Genomic DNA, 19,762 nt, shown 5'->3' with positions numbered 1-19,762 from the left:
TCTGCCTGGTCAGATGGGTTTGTTAGTATACTAGGAAGAGCTAAGGGATAGAACAGTTAAAGTGTTACGGGGCATGGTGGGAGTGTAATATATGAGCATACACTAGAAGGCTGCCTGGCTCTTCTCTCAAGCCACCAGTTAGGAGGGGCAAGGTGGGATGGGAGGGCAGGCATAAGAAACACTAAAAGCCCCCCCCAAAGAAAGCCTAGCCTTGGCCAGAACACAACCGTGAATCACTCCTTACCCCTCTCATGGGATACAAAAATGGTGGGATAAAGACCTCAGACACATGACCGTAAGGGGTGGGACTAAGGGCGTGCATTGCAGGTATATTTGGGCTTGTTAAGAAGGAGGTGGGAAATGGGAATAGGGACACAGGCAAGGCTCTGTGGCATCAGAGCTGGGAAGGGGGACATGGGGTAACAGCCTCTGGGACATCTGGGAACCAGACTCTGCTGGCGTGTAGAACTATGGATATGCTTGCTTGGAACTAACCCCAATAAACATTGCCTTGCCTGCACTTCGGACTTCTGGTCTTCTGCTTTCTGTCTGTATGACAAGAACCAGGGGAGAGAGAGTGAAGGGAAAGCCCTCCAACAACAGCCCCATCCATTCTGTGAAGCTACAAAACATGACCCCAATCCTGAGGTCTTTGCTCCTAGAAAAGACTGATTAAGGACCTCAAGGTTTTGAACCAATGACATTTTAAAAAATATATATTTTTGCTAACTGTATTTTGCTATTCTATTTTTCGTATTTTTACCCCAGACTGTAAGGTTTCTGTGATGGGGTACATAGCTCATCCTGGCTCTGAAAGATTAATGTGGGCCTGAGAGGCCAATGAACATACTTGGCTGTACCTGGAAGGTGGACCTGGCCCAATTATAGATAAGTCCTAACTGAAAAAGAAATTGGATGGTTAGTATAAAGAGAGGAAGTCTGGAGCAGATGGGGAATACAGAGAGAAACTTTGTAGTCACTCTCTGGGACTAGAGCTTAGAGACCAGGAAGGTCAAGAAAGAAGAGTTGGACGGGGAGAGTTGGCCATGGGATCCACTGGGTAGAGCAAGCTCCAGTGATGGGAAGCCCTTATAATAGGGCAGGATCTAGACTTTTGGGAGGACAGCCCAGGAGGCATTCAATTGAGGAACCGATAGGAAAGACAAATCAAGCTAGAGGCAGTCAAAAGTGGATTTACGTTTGTACGCTTAATTTGGGATTTTGTTGGGGGATTTCAGGAGAGAGCTCTGGGAGTCCTAGCATGGAGAGAAGGGTGAACGTAGAGCGGCCATGGGAGAGACCTGCTGATGGGCTATAGTAGGAAAGTCCAAGGAGGCAGAAGCAAGGAGTCTGAGATTGGCTGCTGTTATAGGGGCCCTGGACTGGACCCAGTGTAGTGGGAGGGCCTAGGCCCTCCCATCAGCCACTGGGAGGGTGATGTGAGGCCCCTGAAAAGGGGACAAGAATGACTGAGAGAACATGAGAGAAGGGCATGTGGGCATTGGGGCCCAGAGGCAGGGCTGAAGATTCTTTGTAAGGACAGTGGATTGTTTTTTTGTTGGACTTTGTTACTAAAGCATAACCTGGCTGGAGGGCTGAGTTGCGAGAAGAGGCAGACCATCTCAGGACCAGAGCAACTGCCAGCAGGCAGCACTAATCTAGGAGAACCTGTGACACCTTCCCAACCACCAAGGGAGCTTGGGCAGTGAGTCAGCCTTTCTACAAATTCATTTTTTCTTTGTATTTTTTCTAGACCTAGTTCCATTTTGAAATATTCAATTTAAGAGTTTCCAAAAAGTATAAAATAATCTCACTCTAACACTTCCTTAAAATCTTCCATTCTGCCTTCAGTTAGACGTATACCGAAATTTACATATTGTTTCTTTTTTAAATGCTGCGCAGCTTACATGATAAGTGGAAATAAAATTGGTGCTTCATGAGCATGCCGGCTGAGGTGGACTAAGATATGACTGGAAAACTACCAGCTAGAAATGAGATTACAGAGGATCTGATGGTTACAAGAACCCAGCCACCTAATGCTGGTTAAGTTAATGGGCAGTCAGAGACAGGTGATTTTATTCATTTGTACAGAGATTTAAACATCCTGAGCTATCAAGTTGTGCACATAAATAGCATTTTGTGACAATTTGTCTTTATTATTATTATTACCCTCATCCATTTTATTATTACCCCTCTATTTGGTTCCCTCCCATTCCATTCTATATAGGTTTTTATATCCCATTCACCACCACAGAATTTGAGCACCTTCCAGCATTGCATTAAGCAATGTGACTAACATCTGTCATGTAGCGTTCTCTCATCCACTCTGCAGGAAGAGAAGTGTGTGCAACAGAGTGTCTTGTTTTGGTAGAGCTTGGGGGGTTAATACACATTGCTATATATTTATGTTAGAGAAGGCAAGGTCAAAGAAATCCTTGCAGTTGGAGCAGAAGGTGGTTTGGTTTGTGAAGATGATTAGATCCTGGAGGAGTTCATTCCACAGTCTCTGATCAGCCCCCAAAAAAGTTCAGTCTCCCACACAGATGAGCTTTATCCTTATTGTAGAAAGTTCTGCTGTGCCACAGGACTGAAATTGTTCACTGTGGTTTTCATCACAGAGCTGTAGGTGGTCTTTTAGATATCATGGGCTCAGAAAATGAAGTGTCTTGGGATAAGCTTCTCGGGAAGCTGTCATGGGATAAGAGGGAAGGTCCTCTCATGAACTGGTAACTGATTAAAAGATAGGAAACAAAGGGTAGGTATAAATGGTCAGTTTTCAGAATGAAGAGACGTAAATAGTGGTGTCCCCCAGGGGTCTGGTCTGGGCCCAGTGCTATTTAACATATTCATAAATGATCTGGAAAAAGGGGTAAACAGTGAGGTGGCACAATTTGCAGATGATACAAAACTACTCAAGATAGTTAAGTCCCAGGCAGACTGCAAAGAGCTACAAAAGGATCTCTCAAAACTGGGTGACTGGACAACAAAATGGCAGATGAAATTGAATGTTGATAAATGCAAAATAATGCACATTGGCAAACATAATCCCAACTGTACATATAAAATGATGGGGTCTAAATCAGCTGTTCCCACTGAAGAAAGAGATCTTGGAGTTATTGTGGATAGTTCTCTGAAAACATCCACTCAATGTGCAGTGGCAGTCAAAGTGAACAGAATGTTGGGAATCACTAAGAAAGGGATAGAAAATATCATAATGCCTCTATATAAATCCATGGTAGGCCCATATCTTGAATACCACTTGCATATGTGGTCGCCCCATCTCAAAGAAGATATATTAGAAAAGGTTCAGAAAAGGGCAACAAAAATGATTAGGGGTATGGAACGGCTTCCGTATGAGGAGAGATTAATAAGACTGGGGCATTTCATCTTGGAAAAGAGATGACTTAAGTGGGGATATGATTGAGGTCTATAAAATTATGACTGGTGTAGAGAAAGTAGATAAGGAAGTGCTATTTACTCCTTCTCGTAACACAAGAACTAGGGGTCACCAAATGAAATTAAAAGACAGCAAGTTTAAAATAAATAAAAGGAAGTATGTCTTCACACAACGCACAGTCAACCTGTGGAACTCTTTGCCAGAGGATGTTGTGAAGGCCAAGACTATAACAAGGTTCAAAAAAGAACTAGATAAATTCATGGAGGATAGGTCCATCAATGGCTATTAGCCAGGATGGGCAGGGATGGTGTTCCTAGCCTCTGGTTGCCAGAGGCTGGGAATGAGCAACCGGGAATGGATCACTTGTTGATTACCTGTTCTGTTCATTCCCTCTGGGGCACCTAGCATTAGCCACTGTCGGAAGACAGGATACTGGGCTAGACGGACCTTTGGTCTGACCCAGTATGGCCACTCTTATGTTCTTATGTCTTGAAGATAAGGACAAAATCCTTAACTTGATTTGAAACGCTATGGGAAGCCAGTGTAAGGAGTGGAGAACAGGTTTTATGTGCTCACAGTAACCTCTGTGGCTGAGGAGATGGGCTGCAGTGTGTTGTATTAGTTGCAGTTTCCTAAGCACTGAAGGCTACATGCTCAAGTTTGTCATTTTGCTATAGACCAGCTCAGAGTTGATGAAAGCATAAATAACTGAGGCCCGATCAACGTGCACCAGGATGGGTCAGAGTCTCCTAGCCAACCAGGGATGATAGAAAGTGTTAGTTGTGGATGCTGCTATGTGAAAGCTTTGAATCAGTGAGGGATCCAAGAGCACTGGAAATGAGAAGAAGGTTTCTAAGCCTCAGAGGGGTGAGGTTCTGAAACAGCCTTCCAATAGAAGTTGTGGGGGACAAACAATTAGTTTTGAGAGTGAGCTGGTCACATTCATGCATCTGATTGTTTGATGGGATTGCTTGTGATGGGGGAAAGGGGGGATTCCAGCAGCCCTGGTGCTCAGTTCCGGTTTATTTCTTATATTCCTAAAAGCCCATGCTTCAGGGTTTCAGCCAGCCACCCAACAGGGGTCAGGAAGGGATTTTTCTCCCAATGTATGCAGGTATTTTCTCCCTCTAAAGCATCAAAGATGGCAATGGCTGCAGATGGGACATTGGGCAGGGAGTGTCAGGGCTCTGGGGGTATTACTGAACATTCTTACTCTCAGGAACTTGGCTGGCATGTTCTTGCTCACATGCTCAGGGTCTACCCGATTGCCATCTATTGGGGGAAGGAATTTTCCCCCAGGTCCAATTAGCAGTGACCTTGTGGGGTTTTGCCTTCCTCTACAGCATGTGAATGTGGGTCACTTGCCAGGATTATCTGGGTATATCTCACTTAATCATTACCCTGCCACTGCTGTAGCCCATAGGCTTGCATTTACTATATTCACTGCCTTGCCGCATTATATTCAGTTGTAATGCAAGAAACCTACAGCATCTTGTATCCTGTAAGACATTAGCTGAAGCATAAGTTAGCGTAAGTGTTGTTAAGTAGGCCATAACCCTTGGCACAGATCAACAGTTACCTTTAGATTTTAGGAACTAAGAAGAACTTGCTCTATGGTAGGAGGTTCCAGTAAATGCTATCGCAAGGAACATGGAAGTAATAACTGCAAATCTGCTTAAGAAGGGGTGACAGGTGTGATCATGAACGGTACACATATCAATATACTAACCTATGGGAGAAGGACTCCTCAACGTTAGTAGGATGAGGAAATAAAAATAAGGAAAAGGGGGAGAAACCCCTACTGAATATGCATTAGATATAGTGGTGCCAGGGTAACATATTATAAAAATTGCATCCCAGCCTGTGTGGGTAGGAGAGAAAGATGTAGCCCTTGGAAAGGGCCAGAATGATGGCCACTGCTGATGAGGAGAAAGGTGATGATGATGGTTAACGTCTCAGGTCGTCCTGCAGGGGTTGGTGTGAGTATATGGATGTGCAGATGTACATTCTGTAATCTCTCTATCTACCTCACTGAGTTAGAGTATTTGTGACTTTGCTAAATGTATTAATAACCTATCTGGAAATGACAGGTTTCAGAGTAACAGCCATGTTAGTCTGTATTCACAAAAAGAAAAGGAGGACTTGTGGCACCTTAGAGACTAACCAATTTATTTGAGCATAAGCTTTCGTGAGCTACAGCTCCGATGAAGTGAGCTGTAGCTCACGAAAGCTTATGCTCAAATAAATTGGTTAGTCTCTAAGGTGCCACAAGTCCTCCTTTTCTATCTGGAAATACAGAAGAGTTCCTATAGTGAGAGTGTTGTAGCGGAGCAAATCAGGGTTCCCAACCACATAGTAGTTTTAATAGTACTGGGTCTGATCTTGGGATAAGAACCTGTCAACCCTCAAAGTGATAACTGGGCAGTGTCTGTGTTTTTCTGTACAGCACCTAGAATAATGGGACCTTGGTCCTGATTGGGAGGACCTGAGAATGTAACCCAAACTGATTTGTTTATTGTGCGGTTCTACTCTTGAAAAACAGCCATGTAAAATAATACCTTCTGTCATAAATATAAAGGGAAGGGTAAACCCCTTTAAAATCCCTCCTGGCCAGAGGAAAACTCCTCTCACCTGTAAAGGGTTAAGAAGCTAAAGGTAACCTCGCTGGCACCTGACCAAAATGACCAATGAGGAGATAAGATACTTTCAAAAGCTGGGAGGAGGGAGAGAAACAAAGGGTCTCTGTTTGTCTATATGCTGCTTTTGTTGGGGATAGACCAGGAATGGAGTCTTAGAACTTTTAGTAAGTAATCTAGCTAGGTATGTATTAGATTATGATTTCTTTAAATGGCTGAGAAAAGAATTGTGCTGAATAGAATAACTATTTCTGTCTGTGTATCTTTTTTGTAACTTAAGCTTTTGCCTAGAGGGATTCTCTATGTTTTGAATCTAATTACCCTGTAAGGTATCTACCATCCTGATTTTACAGAGGGGATTTCTTTACTTCTATTTACTCCTATTTCTATTAAAAGTCTTCTTGTAAGAAAACTGAATGCTTTTTCATTGTTCTCAGATCCAAGGGTTTGGGTCTGTGGTCACCTATGCAAATTGGTGAAGCTTTTTATCCAACATTTCCCAGGAAAGGGGGGGGTGCAAGTGTTGGGAGGATTGTTCATTGTTCTTAAGATCCAAGGGTCTGGGTCTGTAATCACCTAGGCAAATTGGTGAGGCTTTTTACCAAACCTTGTCCAGGAAGTGGGCAAGGTTTTGGGAAGTATTTTGGGGGGAAAGACGTTTCCAAACAGCTCTTCCCCAGTAAGCAGTATTTGTTTGGTGGTGGTAGCAGCCAATCCAAGGACAAAGGGTGGAATATTTTGTACCTTGGGGAACTTTTTGACCTAAGCTGGTAAAGATAAGCTTAGGAGGTTTTCATGCAGGTCCCCACATCTGTACCCTAGCGTTCAGAGTGGGGGAGGAACCTTGACACCCTCTTACCCCATTCTCCCTTGTGACCAGCTATCCATACCACAAGTTCCAGAGTGGGGGTGAGAACAGAGTCAACTAAGTCCTGCCTCCCCAAACAGATGGATGGAGAGTGGTTGGTACCTTGGTTCCATTCCCAGTATCATGCTCCAGCTAGTGTAGGTAAACACTTCAAGTCACAATCTGCTTCCTGGTCTGCATCAGCAGCAGTGCAATAACATGCTGTCCTCTCTTAAGCTGCACTTCAACCCTGTATATTTGGAGTCTTATTTTCTGAAATATATGGCAGAATGCTGGTAAAACAGAGCAGGGGACATACAATTCTCCTCCAAGGAGTTCAATCACAAATTTAATTAACACATTTTTTTTAAATGAGCGTCATCAGCATGAAAGCATGTTTTCTGGAATTGTGGCCAAAGCATGAAGGGGCATATGAATTTTTAGCATATCTGGCACATAAATACCTTGCAATGCCAGCTACAAAAGTGCCATGCAAATGCCTGTTGTCACTCTCTGGTGACATTGTAAATAAGAAGAGGGCAGCATTATGTCCTATAAATATAAACAAACATGTTCGTCTTAACGATTGGCTGAACAAGAAGTAGGACTGAGTGGACTTATAGGCTCTGAAGTTTTGAACTGTTTTGTTTTTGAGTGCAATTATGTAACAAAAAAAATCTACATTTGTAAGTTGCACATTCACAACGAAGAGATTGCATTACAATACTTGTATGAGGTGAATTGAAAAATACTGTTTCTTTTGTTTATAATTTTTACAATGCAAATATTTATAATAAAAAATGTATGCTTTGATTTCAGTTACAACACAGAATACAATATATATGAAAATGTAGAAAAACATCCAAAATATTTAATAAATTTCAATTGGTATTCTAGTATTTAACAGTGCAATTAAAACTGTGATTAATTTTTTAATCACGATTAATTTTTTGAGTTAATCACGTGAGTTTACTGTGATTAATTGACAGCTCTAGTTTTTACTCTAATTAGCTGAGTAGAAACAAAACAGCTGAGAGTGAACTGGAGTTCATTCCGACTTTGCATCATCAATACAATTGTAAGCCAAGTTCCAAGTATGGGACCAGTTACTATCCTCATTTACAGTTGTTTACTCGACTGAATAGGTATAAATGAGGCAGAACTTGGCTTCTGGAATATTTATTGCTGGTGATGGTGTGCATGCCAGTGAGAAACCTACTTGATCCCATGTTTGCGGCTAGGAAAAAAAACGTAATTTTACTTGCACTCTGAGCAAATTTGATATTGGTTTTTTGAAGAGCAATAAAAATGGAACCCCACAATGTTAATTTTAGAATCCCTTTTCAAAGCAGAACTGCAGTTGAAGGTAGATCAAATATACCCTCATTCCACTCGGTTGGAAACTTCAGCATCATGTTGCATAGGGACATGTTTTATCTATTATACCACATTCAACAACTAGTCAATGCTATCAGAACATCAGTAACCAAAAAGGGGGAGCCCTTCTCATAATATATAATCACAGAACACAGCCTCTGTCCTGTCCTAGCCAGTATTTTATTTTTAGGAGAAATGTAGCAGATTAGGAACCTAAACATACCGCTGAAAAATTGGTGCAGACAGACTGAGTCTTATACAGGTGGGACAGGCGATAATTAAACAGAAGTGGCTCCAATGAACAGGCTCAGAGAACAGTAAGAGCTGTTTAAACTAGTGGAGGTGGTTACAGCAAGTAGCTGGGTCTCCATCCAAAGAGAAGCCATCAGAGAGGATGGAAGAAGCAGATCAAATAGCCTGATGGAAAAGGAGCGAGGAAATAACTTTAGCAAAATAGTCTAGAGATTAAAAAAGAAAATAGGAAAGAGAAAGAGAAGAATGAAAGAAATAAAGGGAGAGTCATCCCAAAACATTTCTAAGATATCTGTCTACAGCTGCAAGAAATGGATAAAAACAAAAAAAAGGCACAACCAAAAGTGTATTTTTGTATGAAAACGGAATGCATCAAAGTCTCATTCGCCTAAAATTCTACCCTATTCCCTTTATATCTTTAATTTGTCAATATCATTTGCTCTTTAATGGGCATTTGTCATGGCTGTGGGGCTACCTGCACTCTGTCTCCTTTCTGGGTTCTGAGCGCAGTCACCTCAGGTCTTGGGCCCTTAGCCCTTGGCTGCATTGGGGTGGAATCTTGCCATTCTTCCACTTTTAGACCAGCGCCTGAGTGCTTATTACCATGTGTGCTTGGCTCAGTTTGGGCACCTGATTGATCCTCCTTTTGAACCATTGATCCTGTGACCCACAACCTTCTTAAAACAAAACTCTTTTATAGAGCAGTTGGCACAAAGCATTTCAAAACAAAAGGTTTCCAAAACAGCGCCCTACGTACATATTTAGTCTCATCTACCCTGACACCTCAGTGCAAGCTAAATTAGATCTGCTTTCCTCGTAAGTTACAGGACAAACTCTCACTCTTAGTACTTGTCTACACTGCAGGTTATGCCAGCATAGCTTATGTTGCTCAGGGGTGTGACTAGTCCACCACCCTAAGCGCTGGAGTGGACAGCGCTATGTTGGCAGGGAGAGCTTCTCCCGCTGACATAGCTACTGCCTCTCGCAGAGGTACTCGTCTGATGGCTATGGGAGAGCTCTCTCCCGTCAGCACGTCTTCAGCCCCTCACCAGGCCGAGCTCCAGTCTGAACCCACAGCATGGCAGTGCTGTCTAGACAGCTGTTTTCAGAATGCCAGCACAAGCCCAAGTCTCTCGACCCAGGCTGGGAGGCTCACTTCTGTGGGCTGTATGGAAGTACTCTCCGTCTCGGTCACCTTCTGACTCATTCAGGTGAGCCCCCACCTTCCCTGTAGAGGGTTGGGCCCTGTTACCATGTTGCTCAGTGGTATCTATGTTTCAGCATCCAGGTGCGTGGTCTGATGGTGACTGCTCCCTATGGTTGGGCAAACTATGGCCCGCAGGCCAGATCCGGCACAGGAGAATTAAATCTCTCCTAGGTATAAAGACATAAACCAAAGATGTTTATGACTGCTCTACCGTACATAAAGGCCAACATCAGGACAATTATACAGTAGCTAAAAAGTTTGTTTAATCTGACAAAATAAGACCAGAGACTGAAAACGTCTTTGATGTTGAATTATGTTTTGTTTTGTTTTTTAAAGTATCTGCCTCTCTGAAAATCATGTACACATGAATGGAAAAATCCTTGGAGCATTGTGCTGGCTGGCTGCCATTCTCCAAATGCAGATCTGTGACTCCAGGGAAGTTTTGTTGGGGGAGTAGAGCAAAAACCTTATCTGGTTGAATGATCAGTGATGCTGCTTTGGCTCTGATATATCTCTGTCTTGGGGGCCTCTAAATTTCCCAGGTGGAATCTCATCTCTTCTAGCCTTCTGGATGACTTCATCATCCCCATCTGCTACTGAGACATCTCTTTTGGAGTTATCAGTTTCTCTAAACATTGCAAGCCAGATCCTCAAACTGGAGTAAAGAGGCAGTAACTTCAGTGGAGCTACGACTATTTACACCAGCTAAAAATCTGGTCCTGTGAGTTTAGAAGTTGATTGTGCTATATGGGGATTTCCCTGCAACATTTCAAGAGGGTTTTACGAATGGACCTTCCCCCACTCCCCTAAAAAGCCCTGTGTCTTTAAAATGTGATTTCTTTTGCAGAGTGACTCTATAAAAATGCCACTGTGAGGTTCTGTGCTTATTGAGTTTTGATGATTTTCACCACAAATGTGCTCACTTAACAATAAAAAAACTGCTCTCGTTTAAACTGCCAGCCCTGCAAACAGTCTCTCTGTTCTGAGAATCAAGCCTTTACTTGCATCCCCATGAATGATACAGGTCCTACAATGTGAACTTAGCCTCTCAGTTTGTGCAGACACATTCTCTTCAAAATAGTCCACTGGTGATACCATTTCCCTTAGTGGTTTCACGCTGGTGTGAATGATTGGAACGATTCTATTCTGATCCACAAGAAGTAGAATCCAGCTTGTTTTCTCTGAGCGGTGCTGGCTCAAGTGAGGCCAACAGAGGTAAAGGGCAGTGAAACCTATTTTTGTTGTCAATGAAGTGATTAGATACAACTCAGTTATTTACATCGAATAGATCTGAGTAAGAAAGTGTCATTTTTTTCATATAATCGCTGTTAGTAGCCTCACTTTAAAGAACACTTGATGCCACTTTCTCCATGTTGCTTTCCTGCATAGCTGTTAGATTTAACATACCACAGCTACTACTTCATTTACAATCTCTGTAACCATGGTGAGGCATTGAAAATCTTGGTATGAGTAGCTTAGTCCTTGTCAGCGACTTGCTTTCCTATCTCAATTGATGGCACTTTATTCTCTTGAATTTCATATGTCTTTGTCAGAGCCTGCGGTGCATAGAGTGTCACTATAGAATTATTGCATAACGTCAGCTCTCATTCCTGATTTTGATGAGTCTACAGATATTTTTACTCTTTAGAGTCCTAATGTTTCCTCCTAACTATCAATTAGTGGTTTTTTTTTTACTTTGCTAATTTTTAGTTTCTCCGCCATCCAGGGTTCTTTTCTGCTATTGTAATTGCGGAATGTCAGCTTTGGTGACAACCTGGGTATGACTTTTCCCCCCATATATTTAACTATATCAAAGAATCTATTTCCATTTTCTCCCTGTTCCAGCAACTCTTTCCTGACTCAAAATACATTCCTGGTTATTATACAGAAATTGCTGTATTCCTAGAACTGGATTTTAGGCTGTCCTGTCTTGCTTTTCATAGCATCTTAGGCTCTGATTCGTGATCTTTTCTGCACATTCAAAACGCCCATATGTCATCAATATACGATTAGAACCTCCAGTCTTCCAGACCCTCAAATACCTGCTTGTTTGGTTCATCTAGCTTTGCGTTGTGCACAGCTGATTTAAAAAGATGGTTGCAGACTGAAAGGTTCTAAGGAATTAGTTGATGGTGGCGCTAACAGAGAATTTGTCAGGATTCTCAGCTGTCATCTAAAGGACCAAGTGTTTTCCACCTGCCAGTTATCTAAATGTTCCAAGTCTGGTTGTTATGGATTTAGGGAGATCCTTAGGCCCAGTTTTGGGCATGTGTCACTGTGATGTCATGTCATTTAATAATTCTCATTATTACAATTTACTAGGTCAATAGTTGGACTGTCATACCTACAGACTAGCTCATGGTACGTCACAAAAATGATTCCCACTTGACTGGCATTTGGGTCTGCATGTTAGAACCCAGTTACTTCTGCTGGTATTCTAGAGCTACTGTACTCCATGAAGAATGTGTGGTACGAGGTTTCACTAATGTTTGTCTCAATCACCCTTACCCAATGTCTTTGTTGTCTGATTTATGAAGATGCACCATTATGTATTTCAGAATTTTCAGTGTGATTTCTTTCTAGCTAGGCCCTCATCCCCTGACCTGTGTGGTATCAAGCCTTATCTCTCCCCATGTCAATCAAAATGTCCTCCAATTTACCGTTACTTTTTGGGGGCCCTTTCTCCTTTTTACAAACTTTTCCAAAATCTGCTTTGTCACATTATGTTTATCCAGAGAATGTCCTGGAGGTGTCTCTGACTCTAGAACTGCCATCTCACTCTTGGTCCTGAAGATACTACAAAGCTCACCATCATATCATATGAGATGGTGGGTGGGTTTAGGAATGTTTGGCAGCTGGATGAAGGGGGATTCTTATTCTAATTCGTTTGAACATGTATTTTTCTGGTCTGGATAGTTTGGCGGGGGCAATTTGCTGTGTATCTGGTGGATTCTCCATTGAGTAGGCATGCCCACTGACCCTTGTTCATGAGCACATCCCTGCCCCGTAGTCTCTGGAGGCAGCTGGAGCCATTACTCAGGGTTGAATAGGTATTTAAGGCCTATCCTTTCACTTTCTGGCCAGAAGAAATTTTTTCACAGCTTAAAATTACGGCTCACACTTTTTAGTATCTGCATGATCTGACCAAGAACTAAATATACGTCCAGTGAGCCCAGAAAGAGGTTGAAAATTGATCAAACAGTATAATTGTTTAATGTTGCTTGGGTTATATTTTAAATTATTTGGGTGTTAGGGCATTTAGACCAGTGGTTTTCAAACTTTTTTCTGGCGACCCAGTTGAAGAAAATTATTGACGCCTGTGACCCAACAGAGCTGGAGATAAGGGGTTTGGGGTGCTGGGGTGGAGCTCAGGGCTGGGGCAGAGGGTTGGGGTGAAGGCTGCAGGGTTGGGCCAGGAATGAGGGGTTCAGGGTGTCAGAGAAGGCTCTGGGCTAGGGCAGAGGGTTGGGGTGCAGGAGGGGGTCAGGGCTCTGGGCTGGGGGTGCAGCCTCTGGGGTGGGACTGGGGATGAGGGGTTTAGGGTGAAGGAGGAGCTCTGGGTGGGGGGGCTCAGGGCTGGGGCAGGGGATTGGGGCACGGGCTTCCCTCAGGCGGCTCCCGGTCAGCAGCACGGCAGGGGTGCTAAGGCAGGCTTTCTGTCTATCCTGGCACTGCGGACTGCGCTGCGCCTCAGAAGCAGCCAGGAGTAGGTCCAGCTCCTAGGCAGAGGTACGCAAGAGGCTCCGCATGGCTCTTGCCCACAGGCACCACCACCCCAACCCAATTGGCCTGTTCCCGGCCAGTGGGTGTGCAGAGCCAGTGCTCGGGGTGGGGGTAGCACATGGAACCCTGTGGTCCCCTTGCCTAGGAGCCAGACCTGCTGCTGTCCACTTCCAGGGCACAGCGCGGTGTCAGAATAAGTAGGAACTGGCCTGCCTTAGCCGGGCAGCACTGCCAACGGGACTTTTAATGGCCTAGTCGGTGGTGCTGACCAGAACCGCTTCGACCCAGTGCCTTACATTCCACGACCCATTACTGGGTTGCGACCCGCAGTTTGAAAACTACTGATCTAGACCCTTGTATCTTTACTATTTAAATCTAAATAAATAAATGAATAGTTTGTTTGGCTCTTGTAAGAGACCATCCAATGACTTGTATCTCCAGAATACCTAGTGAGGATTGTCCCATTGGGCAAGCTCTTCTCTGAGAAGAAAAATTGGCAGATGTTTAGATATAGGATTGTAGCGGATATGTATTTGAACTGCAACAAACTCATTCTCTTTTTTGTTTGGCATTTTGGATTTTTCACTATCCACATAATAGTGTGTTATAAAACCATGCTTTTGTTTTTCTATTGATTTCTCGTTGCTTCCCCACTCAACACAGATTTTGTTTTCATCAGTTTTAGCAGTCTCAGCTGCTTTTGCAGATATTAATACATTTCTGCCATGTTACATTTTATTTATATCACATTCCCTGCCTAGTATTATCACATGCAGTGCCAACTGGTATTTATTTATGTTTCTTATGTGTTTATCCAACAAATGTTCCTGCTTTCATATTGCTGGGGGGGAATTTACCGTTTGTAAGAAGCTTGTCAAAAGTTTTATTAGGTCTCTGGATCTATATGCTGGAATGGATCTACTCATGGTGTGCAGCTCTTGGTCAGAAGTAATCTTTAAATAACTTAATTAAAATACATCAGTGTTACCCTTCTCAACTTTGCAGAATTCAAAAGCTGTATATTTCTAAGGCCATATGGAGGTGTGAAGCACAGGAGTGTCTGGGATTAACTCCTGAAACCTCAGTTCCTGTTTTTCAAGAGACAGATATCTAGGTAGCTATAGAAATGCCATGTTTCTTCATTATGTACCACTCCGTGGTGCTCCTTTCTTTAGGTGACTGACTGACTCTTCCAGCAGCTACTCTTTTCTGCTCAGTGTTTGTATTCACCACAGAGGTGAGGCATGAAAAGGGACAGCACTTAATAGAGACGTAATAGTTTAATGGTCAAAAATAAAAAAAAAGCCAGCCTGATGTTCTTGGGAGTCACTGAGGAAGTAAAATAAAGCCATTAACACCTGATATAAGCACTGGAGACAAGATATTGGATTTGATGGACTATTGGTCTAATTTGGTATGCTAAATCTTGTGTTCCTGTTTGCCCCCAAGAGCATGGCAAACCAGAAATCATAAGACTGAAGGAACCTTAAAGTAGCATCTTTTGAAATAGAAAGTCTCTGGCCCAGGCCTTGGTGAAGTACTCTGGGCCACCTATCTATTCCCATGAGGATGTAGCCCACTGTGGGTATTGAGAAGAACTGTGGGTATATGGTAATGGGGGGCCATTTAAGTACAGTAGATCATTCAATAAATACTACATTGATTTATTGAGAGCACAGTTTCTTATTTGTAAAGCTGTTTAGACTTAAAATGCCAGTACAGAGCAGGCTGTATTATACAGACAGAACATATGGTTCTGTTCTCTGAGTGGTCTGGGCTGGAGAAGGTGGATATTTGCTGGTTTGCTTAGTGCAGCAGAACCCCTAGAACTATTTGTATAATATTTCCTCTTTTGAATCTGCTTTTGCAGTGACTAGAAATGCTTCAACTTATACTGCCCTTTAAAAACTAAATACTACACTGGGTTTAAGATCAAATGTGGCTGGCTCTCTGGCCAGGGAAGTGCCCTGTAATGTCCTCCGTGTCCTTTCAGTTCTCTTCTCTTTGATGTGGAAACCACATGGCAGATGCAAACTCATGCATCAGGAGAAAAAAAGTCATCTTGACAGATTATCTTCAGGAACTGCCTCCTGGTGTTTGATGCCTTTGGCTTTCTTTCCCTCTAGCTCTATTTGTCTTATTAATCCTAGCTAAAGCGATCATAAGCTTTTTCCCCTGTGTGTTTTTTTTTTTTGCAGTGGATAGTGACTATGGGGAAAAAGGTTAAATTAGGAACTTTTGCTCAGAGACATGTATTCTACAGTAGGCTTCATTTTTCCAACAGCTGACAATTTCAAATTGTTAGTCTTATCTGTTCTTGTATTTTTGGAAGTAACTTGCTTGCTTCCTCATAGCTAACCAGGGTCTCCTGCTACACTGGTAAGTAGATTTTGTATTTAAGCCCACTTGTGCTTCAAAAGATCTTAAATCAAAAAGTTCTTCTGTGGTTTATTGGAAGACACCATAGACATTGAAATATTGGTTGTGTGTGGAGCATTGAAAAAGCTTCCAAGAGTTTATCATGTGCCATTTCTTGGCCATAGTGGGGGCTTCACCTCCGAGGGAGACAGGGCATGAAAGCCTCTAGAGCTGAATAATAACATGTAAAGGGGAAAACGGTGGGTAAAATCCACTACTAATTAGTTAAAACCATTTTGATTCTTATCCTGAATCTATTCTACAGAAGAACAAACCATGAGCTTTACCTAATACAGTCTGTTTTTTTCTCCTCCCTTTCTGTAGTAACTATTTAAATTGCTGCTATTCATTTTAAGCAAGGTGCACTTATTACCTAGAGGTGAGTTTAATTTTAATTTATTTTGCAATTATGTTTAGACGACAGTTTGTTTAAATCCATTCACTATGTTCTCAGAAGATGATTTTGCATGAGTTCATCAATGAAAGTTGAATGGAATAGTTTGGCAAGAATTTTGAACTTTTTTTTTCTCTTTCGGTAGCCATTTAGGACCTCAGAATAAGAGCCACAAATTTAGCATTTTCAAAATGTAATCAGTGTAAAGAAAATGTAAAGCTTTATATTTTCTTCACGAAAACATTACAATCAAGTAATGTCATCATTTCTGTTGCGTTGAGGTGCTCCCGACCAAGGCCCTGCTGTGTTAAGCCCTGTCCAAATGCATAGAGAGAGCTCCTGCCCCAAGGAGTTTAAATGGATAATAAAGACACACAGTGAAAGATACAGAGAAGTACAGTGACTTGCCCTATATTGCTTAGCAGATCAGTGCTTCTGATTCTAATCTAGTGCTCTTTTGATTGACCATGCTGCTTCCCATGTATTCTTCAGAATATCAAACTATCCTATCTCTTTCTCCATATGGGTGAAATTCACCCTTGTGCAAAGTCTGTGCATCAATGAAATCCTATTTTTAGGGTTTATTAAACGGTACTTAACTGGAACCTGGGTGTTGTGCTGGCCCTCTGCACAGGATGAATTTCACTCTGGCAGAATATTACCCTGTGTTTCTCTCCAGCCACAGAAAATTCTTTCATCTGCAGCATGGCCTTTTCCCCCTAAGCTACAGATGGGATCTGGGTGTGGAATCGGGGTGGAGGGGTGTTTTTTTTATAGTTAAGATCATTTTGTGGCTTCCCAAAACATTTAGAATGCTCCTAAAACTTATGCACCCCAAATATTACCAAGTTCATCCCTTCCAAGTGAAATCTCAAAAGTTCTGTTCCCAGGCTGGAGGAGCTTCTCCCTTTCCAGTTACCTCTTCTGTCCTTTCACAAATATGGTACTTACTGCACTTACCTATCAAACATTCCCAGCAAATGTCAAGATCTGTGGGACACTAGCTCAAGCAGGAACATTACGCTGTTTTTTCCAGCAGTATTTGAGTTAGTTTTTCCACTTGGATGTATTACTTGGCCTTAACATTTGTAACCCAACTGCACCAAACTAGTTTGATGATCCTATTGTTGTGTAGTCAAATATAGTCAGGAAAATCAGAGATGGAAAAAACCTGAGACATTTATCTAGCTTATCCTTCTGCTAGCAATGTATTGTTGCCTGAGAATATGTTTACCCGCGCTTTGTCCAGTTTAGTTTTAAATATCGTAAGCAATGAAACTCCCAATTTCCTTGGGAGACTTAGAAAGATGTATTTGACTGTGTGTATTGATCTGGATTAAGGCTGGCAGAATTACTCACTGCAAATATTTTTTTCCTGATGAATTGAAACTTCCCTGCGCCGCCTCCTTCTGAACTATCCACAGTCCCTGTGAACAATGTTTCTATCAGTAATATTCTAGGTGGCATGTTCATTTGTCTAATGCAAGCAGAATTACTATGTTAAAACTCTCCTGTAAGAATAATTTTTGTATTAAGTTGCATTACCTACAGTTTACGAATCTACAGTGAATTTTAAACTTTTCTATTAAACCAGTTTAGATTAAATTTACAATCTGTACAGGGACAAAATACATACCACCTGTAGGAAATATTATGGCTCAGCATGGTGCTTCATAAAAGCTTCCAGACAATAGGGAAATAAACCTCTTTGGACTATATTTGGGGAAAATGCTATGTAAATATCTAGCAAATATTATTCTGCTTAGCTGCTTTCAGATCATACCTTGGGGAGCTCAGAGGATATCAGCAGGAAGTTGTGGAAATGTTACCCATAAAGCATGATTGAGATTCTCTTATTTATTGGTAGCTTTATGCCAACGGCTGAAGCAGAATTGTATTGGATAACTAAAACATGCCCTGTTTGTAGTAAAGCTAGGTAAAAACTTTGCATTCCTTCTAAACTTAGCTAGAAAACGAAGCAAGTAAGGGAATGGCTTTAAAAGCTTAAAAACAGAAAGGAGTCATAGATTCATAGAGCTTAAAGTCAGAAGGGACCATTGGATCATCAAGTCTGATGTCCTGTATATCACAAGCCATGAAATTTCACCCAGTTACTCCTGCATTGAGTCCAATAAATTGTATTTGACTAAAGTATATCTTCCAGAAGGGCATCTTGTCTTGATGTGAAGACATCAAAAGCCAGAGCATCTACCACTTCCTGTCGCAGTTGTTTCCGATGGTTAATCACCCTCACCATTAAAAAATAATGCCTTATTTCTAATTTGAATTTGCCTAGCTTCAGCTTCCAGGTTCTTGTTAGATTTAAGAGCCTTTTATTACCTGGTATTTTCTCCACCTTATGGTACACTGTAACCAGATCACCTCTCAATCTTCTTTTGGACAAACTAAATAGATTGAGCTCTTTAAGTCTCTCATTGTAAGGCATTTTTTCCAGTCCTTGAATCATTTTTGTGGCTCTTCTCTGTACCATCCCCAACTTTTCAACATCCCTTTAAAAATGTGGATGCTATTCCAGAATCAGTCTCACCAATGCCATAGACAGGTAAAATCACCCCCCTACCCTCATGTATGCATCCAAGGGTCACATTAGCCCTTTTTGCCACAGCATCATACTTGAAGCTCATGCTTGTCCACTGTGGTCCCTAATTTTTTTTCAGAATTTCTGCTTTCCATTTTTTTTAAGGTCTGGTCTGCAGTGCTTCTTCCTTCACTTACAAGTTGAAACGAACCAGTTTGCTCTGATTGCCTGTCACTGACTGTCCTCATCATTATTTGACATTCCACCGATCATTGTTCGTCTGCAAATTTTATCAGCACTGGTTTTATATTTGTTTCCAGATCTTTGATGAAAATATTGAATAACATCGAGCCCCGTACCGATCTTCAGAAGTGATGACTAGGAGAAGATGACGTAATAGTAGCAAGGACTAAAATGTTCCAGCATTCCCATCAGTAGTGCCTACTGGTTTTTGGGGAAGGGTAAAGGTAACAGGACCATGTAACAATCCGAGGAGGCCTGAGAAGACCCCCGTTGTCATCAGCAAAATCATACATGTGGAATCAAGAGGAAACATTTCAAACTTACTTGGCAGCTCTATTCAGTAGCCCTCTCCTGAGTTAGCTGAAGAAGCAGGTCCATTAGCTATTTTAACACACTCATTCAACTCCACTAGGGCCTCAGGGTTTCCATTGCTATGAAACGCAGTAATATAGAGATTAGAGGCAGGGTATACCAGCAATAGGGCACCAGACTGGGAATAAGGACAACAGGGTTCTATTCTCAGCTCTACTACAGACTTTCGTAACCGTGGACAAGTCTCTTCATTTCCCCACGACCGCATTTCCACAGTGGTAGAAATGGGATGGTAAATCTGACCCCCACTTGTGAAGTGCTTTGTGATCATAAGGACAGTCTACTGTGGGGATTTTTGCACTGATATAGCAAAAGCCAGGATAAATGACACTGGTGCAAGCCCCACTTTACACCTGT

At 42.1% G+C, this 19,762-nt stretch overlaps 1 protein-coding gene across 1 annotated transcript in view; it reads left to right on the top strand.

Annotated features, from left to right (window-relative positions):
• SLC36A4 (solute carrier family 36 member 4) overlaps nt 1-19,183 on the top strand; it is a 271,797-nt gene extending 252,614 nt beyond the window's left edge. The window contains exon 11 of the mRNA XM_073336987.1: nt 19,111-19,183. Within this exon, the coding sequence (XP_073193088.1) occupies nt 19,111-19,118 (8 nt within the window). The 3' untranslated portion in view covers nt 19,119-19,183. The remainder of the gene's footprint in view (nt 1-19,110) is intronic.
• Nucleotides 19,184-19,762: the final 579 nt, after the last annotated feature.

The sequence above is a fragment of the Lepidochelys kempii genome, chromosome 1 (assembly GCF_965140265.1).
Source record: "Lepidochelys kempii isolate rLepKem1 chromosome 1, rLepKem1.hap2, whole genome shotgun sequence".
Taxonomy (NCBI): Eukaryota; Metazoa; Chordata; order Testudines; family Cheloniidae; genus Lepidochelys; species Lepidochelys kempii.
The sequence above is the reverse complement of the archived record's forward strand: the minus strand, read 5'-3'. Positions and strand labels throughout refer to the sequence as shown.